The sequence below is a fragment of the Podarcis muralis genome, chromosome 4, assembly GCF_964188315.1.
Source record: "Podarcis muralis chromosome 4, rPodMur119.hap1.1, whole genome shotgun sequence".
NCBI classification, from domain to species: Eukaryota; Metazoa; Chordata; class Lepidosauria; order Squamata; family Lacertidae; genus Podarcis; species Podarcis muralis.
Genome location: NC_135658.1, coordinates 41,623,000 through 41,642,784, shown reverse-complemented (window position 1 = coordinate 41,642,784; position 19,785 = coordinate 41,623,000). Strand labels below are relative to the sequence as shown.

Sequence of the window (19,785 nt, the reverse complement as noted above, 5' to 3'; positions counted from 1 at the left end):
TTTGAAGGCTGCCTCACTTCAATGAAGTGAGGTAGGAACAGTTTTAAGGATCAGAAAACAGGGTTGATCATTTCCTGGCATAAGTTCATGCTGCTAAGGCTCCATAATCACCATACCTTCACAGCATATCCCTAGACCCCAAGAATTCTGGTATCTGTAGCTTTCTAAGGGTGCTGGGAATTGTTGCTCTGTGAGATGCAAAGTGCAGTCTCTAGGGTTCTTTGGGTGGGATGTGTTTTGTATGTACACAGCCTTATGTGCAGTTATTTTGGAGTAAGCCACATTGAGCAAGAATATGGCTAGCCTGTGAATAGGCCAGCCCCCTTGGCCTTGGGGGAAATGAAGCAAAGTGCAAGAATGGTAGAGAACTATTTAAAAGGTGGCATATAAAACTGGAGCACCATCAAGCTTCTTGAATTTTTATTGTTTCTTTACAACTGCAGTTTATTAAGACTAGTGTTCATTTAACCATTTGAGACTAATTATTAGAGGGCTGTGAGCTGCCCAGGCAGGTGCACTTTTTTTCTCCTCCTCCTCCTAATAAATACTTGATTGAGATTATGCATTCTTCTTTTTTGTAATACTATAGGCAGAAGAATTGATGCTTTTGAATTATGGTTGAGAGTCCCATGGACTGCAAGAAGATCAAATGCATCCATTCTTAAGGAAATCAGCCCTGAGTGCTCACTGGAAGGACAGATCGTGAAGCTGAGGCTCCAGTACTTTGGCCACCTCATGAGAAGAGAAGACTCCCTGGAGAAGACACTGATGCTGGGAAAGATGGAGGGCATAAGGAGAAGGGGACGACAGAGGACGAGATGGTTGGATAGTGTTTTCGAGGTTACCAGCATGAGTTTAACCAAACTGCGGGAGGTAGTGGAGGACAGGGGTGCCTGGCGTGCTCTGGTCCATGGGGTCACGAGGAGTCGGACGTGACTAAACGACTAAACAACAACAACATAGGCAGAGTAGCTGGGTCTCATATTTAACCCTTCCATGCTTAAGAGTATTTTAAGAGTTCTTTGACAAAATAATAGGGTTACACAATTCAGTACAAGGCAGCATTCCCATGTCTTTGATAACCAAGAGAAAAGAGAATTTCATTAGGTACAGCTTCTCCAAAAATCAGATCAGCTGCCAGACCAAGATGTCAAAAACCTTACTGCTGTAGTGTGGTGTGGTGTGCATCTAAGACTGAAAAATTAAATGTGATTCAAAATTGGAGGGATGCCTTAAATAAAGGACATCTGGCAGCCCTAGCTGTCGTAGTACTGCATTGTAAGGAGATGTACCTAATAAACTGTCCCTCCCATGCTACTATTAACAGCACATAGATCTGCCTTATGCTTAAGCCAAAGAAAATGATTTAATGCCACAATCCTATATTGGGTTTGTCTAGCCTACAGTGGGAGTTTAACTATACTCAGAGGAATTAAGGTGCACCTGTTGTTGACAGCAACCGTCTAAGAGGGGTAATTTTCCCGGGATAGGCTATGCTTCCACAGACAGATATACCATTATGTACTGTCACTGAATGTTCACAGGCAACAGCTACTTTGCTATAATCAAAGTACTTATCATTGGGAAGCATCTGCTGCAAAATCTTCCAACAGTGATGGGGTGGGAAAGGGTGTGTGTATGTTCCTGCCTTGAATTGATCTCTTCCTTGCACTAATAATGCTTCTCAACTAGGGTGAAGGAAAATAGCTTTGCTTCCTGGTAATCAGGATCCTCCCCTTCATGGATTTTACTTTCTTGGGCTCCATGATCACTGCAGATGGTGACAGCAGTCACGAAATTAAAAGACGCCTGCTCCTTGGGAGAAAGGCGATGGCAAACCTAGACAGCATCTTAAAAAGCAGAGACATCACCTTGCCAACGAAGGTCCGTATAGTTAAAGCCATGGTTTTCCCAGTAGTGATGTATGGAAGTGAGAGCTGGACCATAAAGAAGGCTGATCGCCGAAGAATTGATGCTTTTGAATTATGGTGCTGGAGGAGACTCTTGAGAGTCCCGTGGACTGCAAGTAGATCAAGCGTATCCATTCTGAAGGAAATCAGCCCTGAGTGCTCCCTGGAAGGACAGATCCTGAAGCTGAGGCTCCAATACTTTGGCCACCTCATGAGAAGAAAAGACTCCTTGGAAAAGACCCTGATGTTGGGAAAGGTTGAGGGCACAAGAAGAAGGGGACAACAGAAGATGAGATGGTTGGACAGTGTTCTCGAAGCTACAAACATGAGTGTGACCAAACTGCGGGAGGCAGTGGAAGACAGGAGTGCCTGGCGTGCTCTGGTCCATGGGGTCACGAAGAGTCGGAAACGACTAAACAACAACAACAATCAGGATCCTGGAATCTTTTCCTCCATCAGTGGGAAAGGAAACAGATACAGTGTTCTATTTCTGTGACGACATAATGGAATTAATAGTAGCTGTCGTGATATAAGTTAATGTAGTTACAGTAAGAATTTCTTACCTGCCCTTAACTGGAAGGTCCCAGATTAGGCTACAACATATAAACACAAAAAACAATTGCACCAATAACTCCAAAGTCAATACAGTGGTACCTCTGGTTATGAACTTAATTCGTTCCGGAGGTCCGTTCTTAACCTGAAACCATTCTTAACCTGAGGTACCACTTTAGCTAATGGGGCCTCCTGCTGCCACTGCACGATTCTGTTCTCATCCTGAGGTAAAGTTCTTAACCCAAGGTACTACTTCAAAGTCAGTGGAGTCTGTAACCCGAAGTCTTTGTAACCCGAGGTACCACTGTAATCTAAACAGCACATTATAGGGAAGATAAAAAAAAAGCAATTCAACATTCAAAGGTCAAGATAAATAGATATACCTTTAGCAACTGACAACAGCTGTGAATATATGATGCAACAAACACCTTTATGGGGACTGAGCTCCACATTCTTGGGGCCATCACCAAGAGAGCTTTCACAAGCAACTGCTGCTAAACTCTGAGAATGGCAGAACCACTGGTAGAGCCTCTTCTGCTGTTCTTAAACCCCCAGCTGGTATAGGAAACGAGATACTTTTCAGATATGGATTCACTCACCTGGGTAAGAATCACCCATCACCACCAAGACAAAGGTACCCAGAACCACAACACAAGTATATCCCTCACTATTTATAACAATGTGATTCAGAAATTCTTTTTTTTTTTTTGTAGCCCTTATTGTCTAATGTGGTAATACTTGTTTTCCATCACTAGATGTCGCTATAGCATGGTTTGTTTGAACACTTTGAACAAGGAACAGCAATTCCAAAATGATAAACAAGCTCCTTAGAAACAGATAACATTGTCATTTTAGGTAGTAAGAAGAAATTTCCACAAGCAAGGAGTTGGGGTGGGCAGAAAGAAGACACTGTTGAACAGATCCACTTCATAAAAGCACCTATAAAGGGATTTTGTTACTATTTTAAAAAAATCTTACTGCAGTGTGATAACAAGTATATTCTATTACATTATCTGGTTCAGAATTGAAAGATACAAAAAACCATATAGAATATGTAAACAAATCTGTGTGAATATTTGATTCTGTAAACCTATGTCTACACAAGAGCAGCTCCTGAGCTGTAATCATATGTCCATATAAATGCTCTGCCTCAGAACCATATAACCCTGCAAAACATGTAAATAAGTGAGCTGTCTCACTCATGACTATGACGACATGTCTAACTGCAAACCGTTAAATTCAAAGTCGACGCTTTCCTATCATTCAGTAAATAAATCTTCATATGCAGGTGCCCTCAACTTTTCAGACTTTGACATTCCAGAGTTTGCATATTCAGACAGCATTGTGTCAAATCAACATAGGTACAGTGGACCTGTAAAATCCAATATTAACACACACTTCAATACACAACCATAATATGTAGCCATGGGGAGAAAAACACACAGATCTTGCATTGCCCCATATGATTTAGGAAGCTAATTCATCCTCAGAGATAACCGTTCAGTATTTCAGTTCTTGTGTAGTGCTCTTGCCTGGAGTAACAGCAACCACAGGGTTTGAAGCTTTAACAGGAAATAAATGAAAAGTCAAAAAACAAACCTACGTCAGAACCAAGTTGGGAGTTATAAATAACTCATGTATTGTTACCACAGACAGCTTATCCATAATCATCACTCACAAACTGCAGCTAAGAACAAGCCAGCTGCCTATGCACAGGCTCTCCTGAGGCCACTTAATACAAATAGGGCTGGCAGGCAAAATGAATAACTTTGTCACCTGTGAGCAGGAGGTGGAGATGTGTAAAGCTTGGGGAAATGCACTCTCAAAAAGTCTCCCGCGGAGCCCAGCTCATGCTTAGCCAAAAATGATCATATTTTAGTCCCAGGGAGGAAAATCAAAGCTAATACTTAAAGCCGATTTTAGAGATGCTCACACAAAGATAATGGGCGCTAAGTAGCAAGTAGCACAGTATGGCGAGTAAGTTGGTAACCCTCAGTGGGGCACACAGGTGATTTGTTGTGCAGAAAACGAGAACAATCTCATCCACAGAGCACAAACCAGTGATTTATATTGAGAAAGTTTAATGGAATCGTAGTCTTCAAATTGCTTTACTGTTTGACAATGTACGTCTCCCCCTTACCGGGAAGTTTCACTGCTATAATTGGGTTCCACTGTGCTAATCTCCTCAAAATGCAGCAATTGCTAGCAAATAGATATTAATTGCTGCTTCCAAAGGGATTATCTCACCTCCACCCTCCACATTGACCAATCCCCGGAGAGCATACAAAAGTAAACAGGAATCCGTGACTCTGTATTTTACTGCAGCCACTCCTGGAAGAAATACTCTACTGAACAATAGGTATCATTTGAAGCACATCCCCACCCCTAATAGCTGCCTGCCTCTTGCTACTTGACAGGCAGTGGAAGAGAGGGACATGCATACAAGCAGACATGCCCAAAAAGAAAGAATGTGCAGGTATGGTACTAGAGGTGAGAGCACTCCCATACAGTGCCGATTTAATCGCTTGTTCATTACATTTCTCTTCAAGCGGCACTAAACATTTTAAGAGGAGATTATATATACACTAGCATTTTAAGATTACAATCCATTGTTGCCAGGCCTTCATTATAAAGCGGCCTGTCAAATGCTGTTTTAAGCAGCAATGGCTGAATCTGTATTACACTGAAAAAAGCAACTATTTCAGCTCACAAAACCAAAGCGTTTCTCTTCTACGATGGCAACTGATGATACCCGCTCAGATGGAAGTACCGTAATTCAAGAGTCACTCACAACCCAAGTTATGTGGATCGATTTTGCCCATCGGGGAACAAAACCAACACCATCTTACAACCCATGCAATTCTCACCTTTGATTATTTTATGTCAAAATCAAGGCACCTTTCCCTAAACCACAAAATGAAGCTGCTTATTTCATTTATACGTAAAAACACTTGGTACTGCATCCCCCCCCCCCCCAACAAAGGCTCCTAAAGTAGTTTGCATAAAACAGGGATGGAGAAGTTGTGGCCTTCAGATGTTCTTGGACTTCCACCTCCCACCATCCTTGAGTGTTGGCCATACTGACTGGGGCTGATGAGAATTGGAGTCCAACAGTATTTGGAGGGCCACAGGTTGCCCACCCCTGACATTAAAAGAACAACACCCCCACAAGTTTCCAAGTTCCTGAAGCAGCAGTCTTTTCTTCAAACCTCAAACAATGCAAAGTAATGGCTGGATCCCAATAGTCCACTTCAAAATTTGATGGATGTGAAAATCCTCTGTGTAACAGGTTGTATATGCAAGGTATCAGATTTGTTCCATATTTTAACAAGGCGCTGGATTCACAGATGACAACAGATACACTTTATCTCAAGTGTCTCTCATCCCTTAGACTAGGGGTAGGTAACCTAAGGCCCACGGGCCGGATGCGGCCCAATCACCTTCTCAGTCCGACCCACAGACGGTCTGGGAATCAGCATGTTTTGACATGAGTAGAATGTGTGCTTTTATTTAAAATGTATCTCTGGGTTATTTGTGGGGCATAGGAATTCGTTCATTCCCCCCCTCCCAAGATCTCTGGGCAATTTGCAGGAGATCAGCAAGGGTTTTGTACTCCCAAGCATTTAACAACAGCAATAAAAAGTCAGGATCCCTCCCATAAAATAAAGAAAATTGCTAAAATAAAGAAAATTGGGACTGGAGGTTGATACGGTACCACTGAACTTTGGTACTGAAAGCAAGAGTACTCTGTTCCTTATTTTAAATATATGATCTACCTTCCCTGCCTCTTTTGCACCTGACTTTGATCTCATGCAAACTTAGTAAGAGTTTCATCTGAGGCATATTGCTCAGTAAAGGAAGAACCCACAGCCTAGGGAGCAGGCTTTAGAGCAACAGGGCCATATCCACACCCCATTTTCAAGGTGGGTACAGAAGACAGATCCAGTATGAAGACCTTCTGAGGGTTGTCTGGGAAATTCTGGACTCTGAAGCACAGAAGAAAAAACATGCATGCAATGTGGGCCAAGATGCTCATGTTCTCCCCATTGATACTTGGCACTCAGTTGCCTATGTCCACATTTGCCTGGGCTGCCTTATCCCCAGGAATAGGCCTAGAAATGGAAAGCAGCATATTGAAGTCCTTCCACCTGGCAGCCTCAACCTCCATGTTGCAGGCCTATCATTTCTGCCAGGCCCCTATGCAGCCTCTTTGGTGAAGGGCAGAGCTACTGATCCTCCACCACCACCACACGGTCTCAGCTAACAGCACTGCTGGCAGACAGTGCCATATATATATGGACTCAGTGAATCTGTCCGTTAGCCCCATGCTGCTCAGCCACAACAGAGCTGAGTGGAGAGCAAGGCCAGTTAACCAGTCAAGTTTCAGGGAGGTACTTGCCTGTCAGACGGTCCAGGGGTCAAGAAAGCCAAGAGTCCAAGCTCATGAAAAGCCAGCAGCAGCAAGGTCTGGCCAGGAACAACAAATGTTGTTTCCAGCAACTGACTGAGGCTGGAAACCCTGCTTAAGAAAGCTGGAGCCAGCTGGTTCTCATCAGGAGCAAGAAGGCTAATCAGCAGCAGGTGGAGTCACTTTGCCTTCTGTTCCTTCAGGCTGCTGCTCAGCAGGTGAAGCTGACTTCTGGCCCATGACAGCCTGCTCAGCAGAGCCCATCTCCCTTCAGCAAGCACACTGCCTGAAAGTGCATGGACCATATTGGTTAGCCCTGGTGGGCACAAGGACTCCCCTTTTTGCCACTGTTGTTGGGGATGTGCAGGCTTGTACTGTGATTTTCCATGTCCTCCTCCTCAGGAAGCTAAACATAGTCCAGCCTTTCTCAACCTGTGGGTCCCCAGATATTGTTGAACTACAACTCCCATCACCCCTAGCTAACAAGGCCAGAGCTCAGGGATGATGGGAGTTATAGTCATACAACATCTGGGGACCCACAGGTTGAGAACCTGATAATGGGACTGATTATCCCCTACTGAAACACATTGGAAATTAAACCTATCAAGCACGTAAACTAACTCGAGTCCATTTTATTCCCAGCAGCTTCTAAAAATGGAACAGTTACAACTCAGCATTTTGCAGATTTTAATTGCTGTGGTTATAGTACTTCTAGAGCACAGGAGTAGGCTTTTTTAGTTTTTCTAGAACATTCTCTGTACATTTTTTAAAAGATTACAAATCACTGCCCAAGGAGGCAGGGGGTACTCAGACCCCAGGAGTTAATTTTACCTTTTAAATCTGTTCCAAGTTGACACAGGAGCTAGCATTCTCATGATACAGGACTGATTTTTTAATTCACATTTTTAAGGGGGGAAATAGGCTATTGGGCGTACATTAACCCCCTTCCACCATTTACTATGGGCCTATTAGTTCACCTATAGTTTTCATCCACTTTCTTATCCAGGGTTTCCTATTAGGAGTCCGGTGCTAAATTTAAGTTAACACTTGCCCTCATCAAGTGTTCAAAGAACACATGAGAATATCAGGGGTGGACTTTGGTAATATGGTGCCCTGAGCAAGGACAAAATTTAGTGCCCTCCGCCACCCTTCACCTTCTGCTCTGTGCATGTTCTCAAGGGCCCTATGTCATAGTTTTGTGCCTCCTTGGCTTGGTGCCCTGTGCAGGGGAACCGCCCACATAGCCCTAAATCTGGCACCGAGGGTATAAAATGTGTAGGGAGGACAGGGCCACTACAGTGGTGCCTCGCAAGACGAAATTAATTTGTTCCGCGAGTTTTGTCGTCTTGCGATTTTTTTCGTCTTGCGAAGCACGGTGTCGGGAAAGTTTTGGAAAAGCTTCAAAAATCATCAAAGTCTTTAAAAACCTCAAAAAAGGCTACCGCACCGTGTTCTATGAGTTGCTCCTCGAAGTCAAGTCGCAACTGTATTAACGGTGTTAAGAAAAAGGAAACAAACTTGCAAGACGTTTCCATCTTGCGAAGCAAGCCCATAGGGAAAATCGTCTTGTGAAGCAGCTCAAAAAACAAAAAACCCTTTCGTCTAGCGAGTTTTTTGTCTTGCGAGGCATTCGTATTGCGAGGTACCACTGTATTCCCATTCCCTCTACCCCTAACACACACACACCATGTTGACTGGGAAGGCCTGAAAGGCAATTCTAAGCTCATTCATGCTTACATGTTGCAATCAGGAACCCTTTATTATCATGGTTACTAATCACAGAAAAATTATTTTTTAATTCCCTTTTACATATGCCTCAAAGCAATTTACATACACACCATACAAGCACCTAAAATAATTTTTAAAACAATACACAAAACCAACTGACGAGGGCTCTAAAAGCAATGCAAAATGAACACTTAAGGTAGACCTTTTCATCCAGGTGGAAAAAAACTGGTCGCAACAAAAATGTCTTCAATTGTTACCTGGAAGTACAGAAAGAGGGCACCTGTCATATCTCAGCAGGGATGCTGTTTCATGGAGCAGAGGCAAGTGCACTGAAAGCTCTGCTCTGAGTTACTTGAAGTGGTCTTCTGATATTTTAGGGACTTTTAAGCAGAAACTTCAACTGAGCACACTTGGGATCCCACCCTCAGATCTTCCCACTCAATGCAGTGAGTAGGGCACACCCTTTACACATATTATGCCTCCTTGTGTTCTTTGAACATCTGAACCGCACTACTGTGGGATCCAAGGAATGTAGTAAGCTACTTTAATCCAGAGCCAGACCACTGGTTCATCTAGATCAGTATTGTTCGCATGGGCTGACAGCAGCTCTCCAGAGTTCCAGACAGGAGTCTCTTCCAGCTCTGTCTGGAGATGGTGGAGACTGAACCTGAAACCTTCTGCACGCAAAGCAGATGCTCTACCACTGAGCTACAGCCCCTCCCTTACAGCGCTGGACTGCTTTTGGAATGCAGTACCAATAAAGATATATTTTTATGTTAAACTGAGGTCATAACGAGAATCAATCTTCAACGTTATTTCCAGCAAGGACTTTAGAGGGGTACATCGTATTCCAATAAAAGGTTATACTGTCAAAGAAATGAAAAATCAAAAGTGAGTGAGGTTTAATGCAAGAGGCCAACAGCACCCCAGATTCCTTCTGTTCTCACTGAAAATCTGTGCCTAGATTCCATTTAAAAGTGAACCTATTTTAAAGTAAAGGCTGTAAAACTTCATTGATCAAACAAAATAATCTGACAGTGTATGGCACCCTCTTCTGTTCAACGCTGATATGACAGTTATGAATAATATCCAGCTTTCTGATGGGAAACTTCACTGCCTTAAGCGAAGAATTTCTTTTCTTCATTTCCTTTTGATTCTTCCTTGCCTCAAATCAAGAACAGGAGCAGACACAAAATAATGTTGTCAATGAGAACTGATTGCATTTGTGACACAGTTGTGTAACCTTTGTCACAGCAGAAAATCCAAACCAGAATGGCAATATAATTAGGCACTTAAAGGCAAGGGAAGCAGGGGGAGCAAAACAATCATGCTTCCGCTTGCCCTAGCAAGGTCACTGGGAGCAGAGTGCAGCTTGTAGCACTAATCACAGTCAGATTCCTGAGCAGGCCATTCTCACTTTAGGGGGAAAGTAACAGGCTGCAGTTGGGAACACCAATACAGTACAGCAGTAGAAAACTCTGGATGGCTCATCCTTCACAGACACAGTACGTGTCTGTGCAAAGCAAAAAGTCAATTTGTGCTTCCACAAAACCCCTGCAATATTTAGACCTTTCTTCTTCCCCAAATACGCACATACTCCATAGTGTTTAGATTGGGAGAGATCAGGCAAGTGAGCTGCCTCAAAGTGCAGCATTTGCGTATTACGGATAATCTGCTTCTCATAGGCATCTAGTTGGCCACTGGACAAGATGCTGGACAAGATGGGCCATTGGCCTGATCTAGTAGACTCTTTTCATGTTCTTAGGCTGGCATTGGTACTTCTGACTACAGTTGACTGCTCCCAGTGGCCACTCCCAGAAGTACAGTGGTACCTCGGGTTACATGCGCTTCAGGTTACAGACTCCGCTAACCCAGAAATAGTACCTCGGGTTAAGAACTTTGCTTCAGAATCAGAACAGAAATTGTGCTCTGGCGGTGCGGCGGCAGTGGAAGGCCCCATTAGCTAAAGTGGTGCTTCATGTTAAGAACAGTTTCAGGTTAAGAACAGACCTCCGGAACAAATTAAGTACTTAACCCGAGGTACCACTGTATTATCCTCTAGTTTAAATGGTTTATCTATCAGGGGATCTTTTCCCAACACTTGCCACTTTACCTTTATGAATATGAAACCTAGGTAGTAGTCAGTATAAAGAGGGAAGCATTAAATCATACTGCTTAATCCAAATCAGACTCTCCTGGAATGACTTACCCAATTAGTACAAAAGCAAAAAAGAAATGTTGCAAACTAGAAGCATACACTGAGGAAAAACACCAGATTATATATTAGTTATCAGATTTAAGCTTCACAATAAAATCTATGTCTTTCTTTAAAAATCATGGCAGGCATCAGAAAATCTGATCTGGAAAATATGCTGTAAGTTTTAACTCACACATTTTACACACTTTCAGACAATTTACACTGTTAGAAATTTTCCTCTATTCCTCTCTCCCCCACAAATATGAAATACAGCACATAATAAGAAACAGGGCAACTTCATTTCCAAGAATATATTTTTATTTCCATACTGTTTAACTATGGATTTATTATGGAAGCTAGAACTTCCATGTGCAACACAATTATGTAATTTCTCGAGATAAAAATATGCAAGCCATTTGTAGCCACATCAGAGGTAGGAAAAGTTATTTCTATAAATAAGTGAAGATTACTTCCAAGGAAACATGTTGATGACTAAGGCCTAACTTGTTTAGTTAACCTGACAGCAAGAACAGCCACCAGAAAATTCTAATTATCTAATACCTTAACAATTGTGGGTGAAGAAAAGAATGTGATCAAAGACATTTGATGCCTTGAAAGTGACAAGTCCTTGGCAGGATTCACACTACCCTTTGTGGGTTTTGCACTTCTCTTCTGTCATGTCAGCTTGGTCTCAGATTTCAATCATGTATCCGCTATGACAGAACACTTTTTAACACAAAACAAGCAATACTCATCAAGAGAGACAGCAGCATGCCTTCAACATCAGCCTTCCCCAGGGGTGACTAACCTGCAGCCCTCCAGATATTGTTGGAATCCAACTCCCAGCCAGCTGGTCAGGGATAGAGTTGTACTCTGGAGGGCACCAGGTATGGGAACATGGCTCCACATTATATATTAGAATTCTTTTTCTGCTCTGTGGTAAGACAACAGGGTTTCATATGATCAATGCATTCTGTGTGGTACTCTCATAAGAATATCTCATAATTAAAGACTGTTAACAATCAATCTTGTGGCCCTCAGAAGAATCATATTCTTTCTTTAACAATGGGTTTACAGAATACTTCAGCACCTGGTTTCAAACTCTATAATCAAGGACTACAACTTAGTTGATTTTTAAAACGATGGTCCATAATGGAACTGACATTATGTTAAGTTCAAATGAAGCCTTCAGAGTTTTTTGGCACAAGCAGTAAATAAGGCACAGAGGTGAATATAGCTAAGCATGTAGTTCTGTCATATGGTATCAGGTCAAATAAGACATAGTGGTAACATTGCTAAGGGTTCAAACACAGAACTTCTCCAAATTGCGTAAGAAGAAAGGTCTGGGTAGGGTCCAATTTTAACAGCAAAGAGCCACATGGCTGATGATCATAGGACACTTTGCCCACCCAAGGCCTACCACCCTGCAGTCTGTACCCTAGTAGCTTTACCTCTCAGTTAAGCCCCAATACTACAAGCAAACTCTGCTAAGCTACAAGCACTCAGAGAGAGATGCTGCAGGGAGGTAAGCTGTGGATGGAAAGATGGTTTAAGTGCCCACACTCATGTGCTCTGCTCTACTACACCCCCTTTCTATATAACTGGGGCAGTTTTACTGAACTACTACAGACACATCAAGTTTGGCACTTCACTTGCCAATATATATTGCCTTGGTATTGTAGGCACACATATGCATAAACTGACCCTAGCTGAATTAGGGCTGCAGGCATATCCCTTATCAATATGGTCAGCGGACAGCATAAATCACCCAGCGAATGATGCTACACATGAATCTGTGGATCAAGTCCAGAATATAGCTGAACATTTCAGGATGTTTCTTCAACAACAAATTTTCTCCACTGCTCTTTTCTCTTTTCTCCATTTCAGAGATGTACCTCCAATTGTATTTTTCTCTAAATAAGATTGTTGAAAAATAGCTTCTTTAAAAATCAAAGTCCCAAAAGCAGAATGAATTATGCATAGTATGCAGATTTGCATACTCTAAATATTTTTGTGCACAGAATTTAAGATTTCCTTTGCAAAGAATCCATACTTTTTGTACTCATATGGCGTAAGCAATCCCTTAGAATTCCAAAGGAATGTGCAGTTTTGAGATTCTACAAGATTATCTCAGTTTTTGGATGGTTTCTTGTTACAAAAGTGACCAGTGAAAAAGTAGACAATGTTTCATTCAAGCATCTTCCTTGCCTACAGAGAAGAAAAAATAAAAATAAAAATAAATTAAAATGGTATGTAGTCAGTCTTAATGTCTTGGTACTTTCTCTTGCAAGGCCCTGCTGTACAGAGGATATTCCATAGCTCAGTGGTAGAGTACATGCTTTATATGGACAGTCTTAAGTTTCACTTATTGCATCTCAAATTAAAAGGGACCACTCTCTGAAAGACTAGACGAGATATTTGCCTGCGACCCTACAGAGCTGCTGGCCATCAGAATAGACACTACCGGACTAGATGAAAAACCAACATAACTTTTGGATAGCATTTTAAAACAACCAAGGTTCAGCTTTTGAAGTCCCATTTATTTCAGTGAGAGAGATATAGCTGTGCTCTTCTTTGATGCCCTTGATACCCTAGTTCTCTCTGGTTCTGTCCTTTGATGTCTTTTTTACAACCATAAAGTTATTTCAGCATTTCCACAGGAGCTCTTCTGTTGCTTTCCTTCAAATTGTCGGGGTCCTTAAAGATCTGCTCTTAGCCCTCTGCTTCCTTGGTCTCTCTCAAATACAGTGGTACCTCGCAAGACGAATGCCTCGCAAGACAAAAAACTCGCTAGACGAAAGGGTTTTTTGTTTTTTTGAGCTGCTTCGCAAGACGATTTTCCCTATGGGCTTGCTTCGCAAGACGAAAACGTCTTGCAAGTTTGTTTCCTTTTTCTTAACACCGTTAATACAGTTTCGACTTGACTTCGAGGAGCAACTCATAGAACGCGGTGCGGTAGCCTTTTTTCAGGTTTTTAAAGCTTTTTGAGGTTTTTGAAGCTTTTCCAAAACTTTCCCGACACCGTGCTTCGCAAGACGAAAAAAATCGCAAGACAACAAAACTCGCGGAACGAATTAATTTCGTCTTGCGAGGCACCACTGTATATATAAAAATAAGTGACCACTTCAAATCATATGGCTTTTAGGATCACTTAAGGAGTATTGTGGAATAAAGAAATCAGATGCTGAAAAACAAGATTCCCCAAGCCATGTAACTTGAATACTTACTATGGTGTAGCTTTAAAATATTCTTGAGGAGTCACAGTTTTGATTCCACCAAAGTAGTCCAGGACCCAGATGTTGGTGATGTTGAGTTTAGCAAAAAACCAGTTATGACCAGATGGCCACGTAGCCATTTCAGGATGTCTACTGAAGAGAGCCTTCTTTGCAAAGTCTGCTTCTGTACCATTCGGAACCTAACAAACAAGTTACCAAATATGTAATTTCACAGACATATTAGTTAACCACAGTATCTTGTACTGTACTTTCTTTCAAACTATCTCAAGATGCAAGAAAAAGAGAGAGAAGAGTGCACATGTAAACATTATTCAAGGAATACTCAGGGTTGGAGTCAGAGGAAGTTAGTCACATTTCAGTTCCTCTGAAATCAATGAGATAAACGTATGACTAACTTCCTCTGGATCCAAACCAAGATGTTTTCATGACTACTTGACCCATATACTCTGATATGCTATTTGTGTGAAGTTAGTCAGGTACTGTATTATAAAGCTCACACAATACTTCCTAATTTTTCAACACACCCAAAATACATGGAACAAGAAAACACATGGGGTTTCTTCAAGAAAGTTACAGCTTTTTGATTTTGCCTAACAATGCAATCCTGTGCATGTCTACTCAACCTAAGTCCCACTGAGTTCAACAGGATTAATGACATGTAAGTACACATAGGGAAGTATCCAACAAAGTATTTCTGTTAGCTCAAAGACTTCAGGCTGCAAAATGGAACTTTCATTCTGTCTCATCTCCATGTGCACCCCAAATCTTTTCTGAACGGTTGTGGAAACCACCCAGAACAGTTTTAGATGAATGTGTGCTGACCACTTCATGTGATTTGGAGCCCTACACAATTGGTGTTCCTGACTGCATGGAGAAACATCTAAGCATTTGGTTCCCGCTTCACACCTGGGAATGTGCAACAATTTTGGGATAGAACATGCTAAAACAGGGATTTTTGACACACGTCCAGCACACACAGCTCTGCTCCCCTTTCATAAACTATTTGAATGCATGGAAGGTAACTTCAAAATAAGTATATTTCAGAGGCATATATCATCAGTGTTATGAAACTTGCTTTCTAGCTTTCAGCCAGTGAGCTTTATATTCTTCTGGTATGCCCAAATATCACAGTGTACCTTTTCAACTATTCCAGAGAAGATCACATGGGCACACAGTGGATTCTGAGGATCATAACCTTCCTTCTTGCAGTAAGGTGTCTGTGCCAAGGACATTGTTAGGGAGGCATTGGCATTTACCTGCAATACAAGTGGCAAAAAAATAAATAAATCATAAATGTTCTAGATTTGCTGAATAGGTTAGCACATTTAAAACAAGCTGATCTGCATACTTGATCAGCATTTCCATGCTAGAATAAGAGATACTGTGTGTCTGGATGAGTTTCATATCCTTTGCAATTCAAGGGTCATGGTCATACAGAGAAATTGTAAAAGTCACACAAAGTTGAAATCTGCTTCTCCTTTTTACAGGCACAAAGCTGTAAAGCTGTAAGTGACCTCTTGGGAAATTCCATCAGTTTCATTTTTCAGCCAGAAAAAGTGAAGTTTCAGCAGCACATGATTTTAAGCATAAAAACCACACATTTGGCACTTATTTACACAATATAAACCAATGGTAGTGACAGGAGAAAAACAGTCAAGAAACAGCTGAATCATGGTTACACTGGGAGTGTTATCTGTAAGCAGATGTCTCCATATGACTGAAGGCAGTCCAAACAGCTGCACTGTAATGTTACAAGAGATAAGAGATGGCAGCACTTGTTGAGATATTCCTTCCACTTTCTGAAAAGAAATAAGCTATTGAGTAAACTTAACAGAATTGTCCATTAAACCATATCAAGATTTTGGGAAGCAATGCTAAGTCGGAGAGTTTTGTGAAATTGCATTGACTATTTTCACAGCATACAAGTGGAATCCATTCTGAAATATCAGAATCAACATGCAATATTCATGAACTATAGGTAGGCCAATACTTTTATTGGGACCAAGCAAAATCAAGTTCTCCAAACTCTTCATCACACTGGATTTAGGCAAAATGGATAATTGGGGTGTGTGGGAGCGAAGAGACAAAATTGGCATGTTATAGCCAACCACCACCACCACAACAACAACAACAACAGATAGTTCAACAGAGAAGTCTAACAAGATAAATAATAATCAAAGCTTAGATGACCTGATGATATTCACTTGGAGGTAGCAAAAACTCATTAAACCATATAAGCTAGATCAGAGGTCAGCAAGGTTTATCTTGGCTGGGCTGTATCAGCCCCACGGAGATCCCTCTGTGAGCTGGATTGCGCATGTGTGTAAGAGCACATGCCCGTGATTTTCAGCGCTGCGGAAGCGAGTCCCCGCGCCACGCTGATTTAGCGCAGTGTGCAAGCAGGCAGCTCGGTTTGGGGGCAGCTCGTGGGCCGGTCAAACGACCTCCGCAGGACACTTCTGGCCCACGGGTCTTAGGGTGCTGACTCCTGATTTAGATCATTATGTGTTTCAAGGGATCTGAAAGGCCACAATAAAATGTGTAGGAACAGCAAACACTGTGCTTCTTTCCAAAAACACAGAAGGCAAGCCCAAGTATTGAGCATTCAGGTATCTGTGAAAACGTATGTTAAGGCAAATAATTTGCAGCCTCCTTTTAGGAATGGAGAGGCTGTAGCCCTCCACAGGTTGCTGGACTAAAACTCTCATCATCCCAGATAGAACAACCAGTTGTCAAGGATGATGGAAGTTGCAGGCCAGAGGCATCTGAAGGCCACAGATCTCTATTGCTGCCCTACAGAAAACTGAGCATTTATTAGGAGCCACAGCTTTGTTAACACCAAAGTATGTCATATCAATATAGTTTTTGCCTGTAATAAAGTGGCTTCACAGGTTAGAGCAGGGGTAGCCAATGCAATGCCCTCCAGATATTACTGGACTACAGCTCCTGTAATTCCTGGCCATTGGCCATGTTGGCTGCCGCTGATGAGAGTGGAAGTCCAACAACATATGGAAGGGCACAAGTTCTTCATTCCCAAATTAGAGAGAACAAGGATGGCATGCTGTTTTTAGACCTCCATGACGCCTCATTTGAGCTGCTCAAATTAAATAAGACCCCCTGAAGATGGGTTTGTTCATCAGTAGGTTTATTTACAAATCAATCCCTGCAAATCATGTCACAATTCTCTGTGTGCAAAAGACGTTTTTCAAATGTACCTGAAGTGGACAAAGTAAATTTAATAGATTCCAAGAAATATATTGCTAGTCTTATTTCTACCACAAGCCAACTAAAATGTTTGAAAAATGTAAAGATTCTCAGATTACAAAACTATTGCAATAGCTGTGCAGTGTTTGCTCCTCAGTCTTTTCACACTGCAGGTATACTCAACCCCCTCCCCAATGAGTATGAAGGTTTCCATCAATTGATTCTTATTTATTTATTGTTTATGCATTTTCCTCGGTTTATATTTACAGATCGTCTTTTCATCCTTATACAACAGACTTCCCTACTCAGCTTTCCATGGCAGTTTGTATTCATCTTATTTGGCTACATATCCATTAGTTGGTTTCCATCAATTGAATGCAAGTTTCGCAGCATACACATTAAGGCTGTGCTAAACTTCCTGCATTCTTTAGAAGGGCAGGAAAAGAGGTTAGTAATCCTTCCGTTCATAACAATGCTTACCAAGCTTCAATTAGATCAGTATTTTTCTATGTCATCAATTGCATACATGTATTAGGAAACTATACTAATAGCCTTACTGCAAAATTGAAACAACTGTGAAGATTAAGCATATGCAGACATAGTTATTCACCACATCTAAGTAAAGCAAAGCATGATTAAGTGTAACATTTTATTAACTAAAGCTGGGTTGAGCAATATTGGGACTGGGGGTCCAATGCAGCCCTCCAGCCCTTTCTATCTGGCTCACAGGATTCTCCCCAAACCACACGACTCACTGCTTCACACCTTCATTGAGTTGACCGCAGGGTTTACCTAATTGTGAAGTTACCAACACATGAATCACAGTGGCTAAGCTATCCCTGACCACCAGTCTAAGCTCATAATGGGTGCTTCTTGCCACAAAAGTCACTTGAGCCTACACTGACAAAGATGGATTTAAAAGTACCCCCAAACCATGCACCTGTTCCTTCCCTGTCCAGAACTGAACTCCCCAACTTCGACCTGGGATCCACCACTGTCTCTGTGTCTTACCAGGATGCAGTCGCAGTTTGTTGAAACCTGTTTGTTGGAACCTGGTGCCTTCCAGATGTTGTTGAACTACAATTCCTATCAGCCCCAGTCAACTCTGAGTGTTTTTCCCTGGCTGGAATGTGTCCTTGAACTCTGATAATACTTCTTTCTTTTCTGGATGGAGGTTAAGAGAGGGATGTGCAAGCATATGTGTAGAAACTAAACTACTGTACAAACGTAACATTTACATTCATTGCTTCCACCCAGTTGCCTCTTGCCCTACCACTAACATGTATGCCCCATAATGATACCCAGAACTGAATGTGGCCCTCAGGATGTAGAAGGTTCCCTGCTCCTGACCTACAGTTTAGATCTTAAGCTATAGCTCAGGACTGGCCACAAGCTGGGATGTTGAAACCAAGGTGAGCTTGCTAAACCATGGTTGCCCCACCCATATGTCAAATTTGGCCCACAAAGCAAATCCTGACAAGGTTCTTTAGAAAAATATAGAACATGCTAACTATAAATGAAAAAAATATTTGTATGTTGACATTTTCATAGAATTACCCAGACAGGGGAGGAGTTTTGGAATGGGTAAGCACCATTTTTTATTTTTTGCCAAAATTGTCTCTAAGAGCTGTTGTTATTACACAGGGCAAACATACTGGCACCTATATGATAAGCAATAACTGTATGTTTTGCCCTGAAAGACAAACAGCAGCTGCGGAAGAGGGTGTGCATGCGGTTTTATTAGGAAGATAGCTCAGGGGGAAAGACTAAAAACCTCCCCTAACTCCAGGATTTTCATTTATCCCACCCTCTCAAACTTATTAATGTAGGAGACTCTTTTCATGTTACACTTTTAAAAGAAAAGAAAAAGAAAAAACCAAATGCCCTCTTAAGGCACTTCATATATACATAACACAACTGTACATGCATATTGTAATTAATAATGATGAAGTACACACAAGACTAAACTTGATTTAGAACTCACCAGGCCTCAGCTTCGGAACTTTGTTTCAATAACGAAGCTCAGCCCTGCGACAGTGCCTCTGAACGTGTGCAGAGTACATTTCAGGGCACTGAATAGCTACAGCCGGCCTCAGTTGCTGCTGCTGTGTCGCGAGGTCTTCCCTCATCTCAGAATAACTGAAATGCCCGTCCCCTCACCTGCAAATCATGCACGGAGACCTCCAGCGGCGTCAAGTACATGTAAGGCACCCCGCTGCCTTGCTTCGACCCCAGCGGCCCGTCGCTGACGGAGAAGACGTTGGAGAAAGGCTGGCCCCGCATCGGCGGGTCTTGCGCGGAGAGCGTGGCCAGCGCGCCCCAATCGCACGAGTGCGCCACGAAGCGCGCGACCCGAGCCACGTCCTCGTGCGGAGGGATTTGAACCACCCCGGAGACCCCCACCAACGGAAGCAGCAGTAGCAGAAACGGCCACATTGCTCGCTCTCTCGCGCGCGCGTACCTCACACCTCCTGCCTCGGACACCTGAGCCAACCTTTGCCTAGTCTGCGGACCAGGGTGGCGGGGCTCAGGCATCTATCAAGCCGTGCG

At 42.3% G+C, this 19,785-nt stretch overlaps 1 protein-coding gene across 3 annotated transcripts; it reads right to left on the bottom strand.

Annotated features, from left to right (window-relative positions):
• Positions 1–7,135: 7,135 nt before the first annotated feature.
• CREG1 (cellular repressor of E1A stimulated genes 1) lies at positions 7,136–19,785 on the bottom strand. 3 transcript variants are annotated; one of them, XM_028726841.2, is made up of 4 exons: positions 19,396–19,785; positions 15,168–15,287; positions 14,023–14,210; positions 7,136–7,156 (listed from the first exon to the last, which is right to left on the bottom strand). In XM_028726841.2, coding segments are annotated over exons 1-4 (684 nt in total). In that variant the 5' UTR covers positions 19,771–19,785; the 3' UTR covers positions 7,136–7,155. The 3 variants fall into 3 exon arrangements, with proteins under 3 accessions (XP_028582674.1, XP_028582672.1, XP_077783373.1); XM_028726839.2 differs by lacking the exon at positions 7,136–7,156 and adding an exon at positions 11,096–13,003 and having other exon boundaries at positions 19,396–19,781; XM_077927247.1 differs by lacking the exon at positions 7,136–7,156 and having other exon boundaries at positions 14,022–14,210.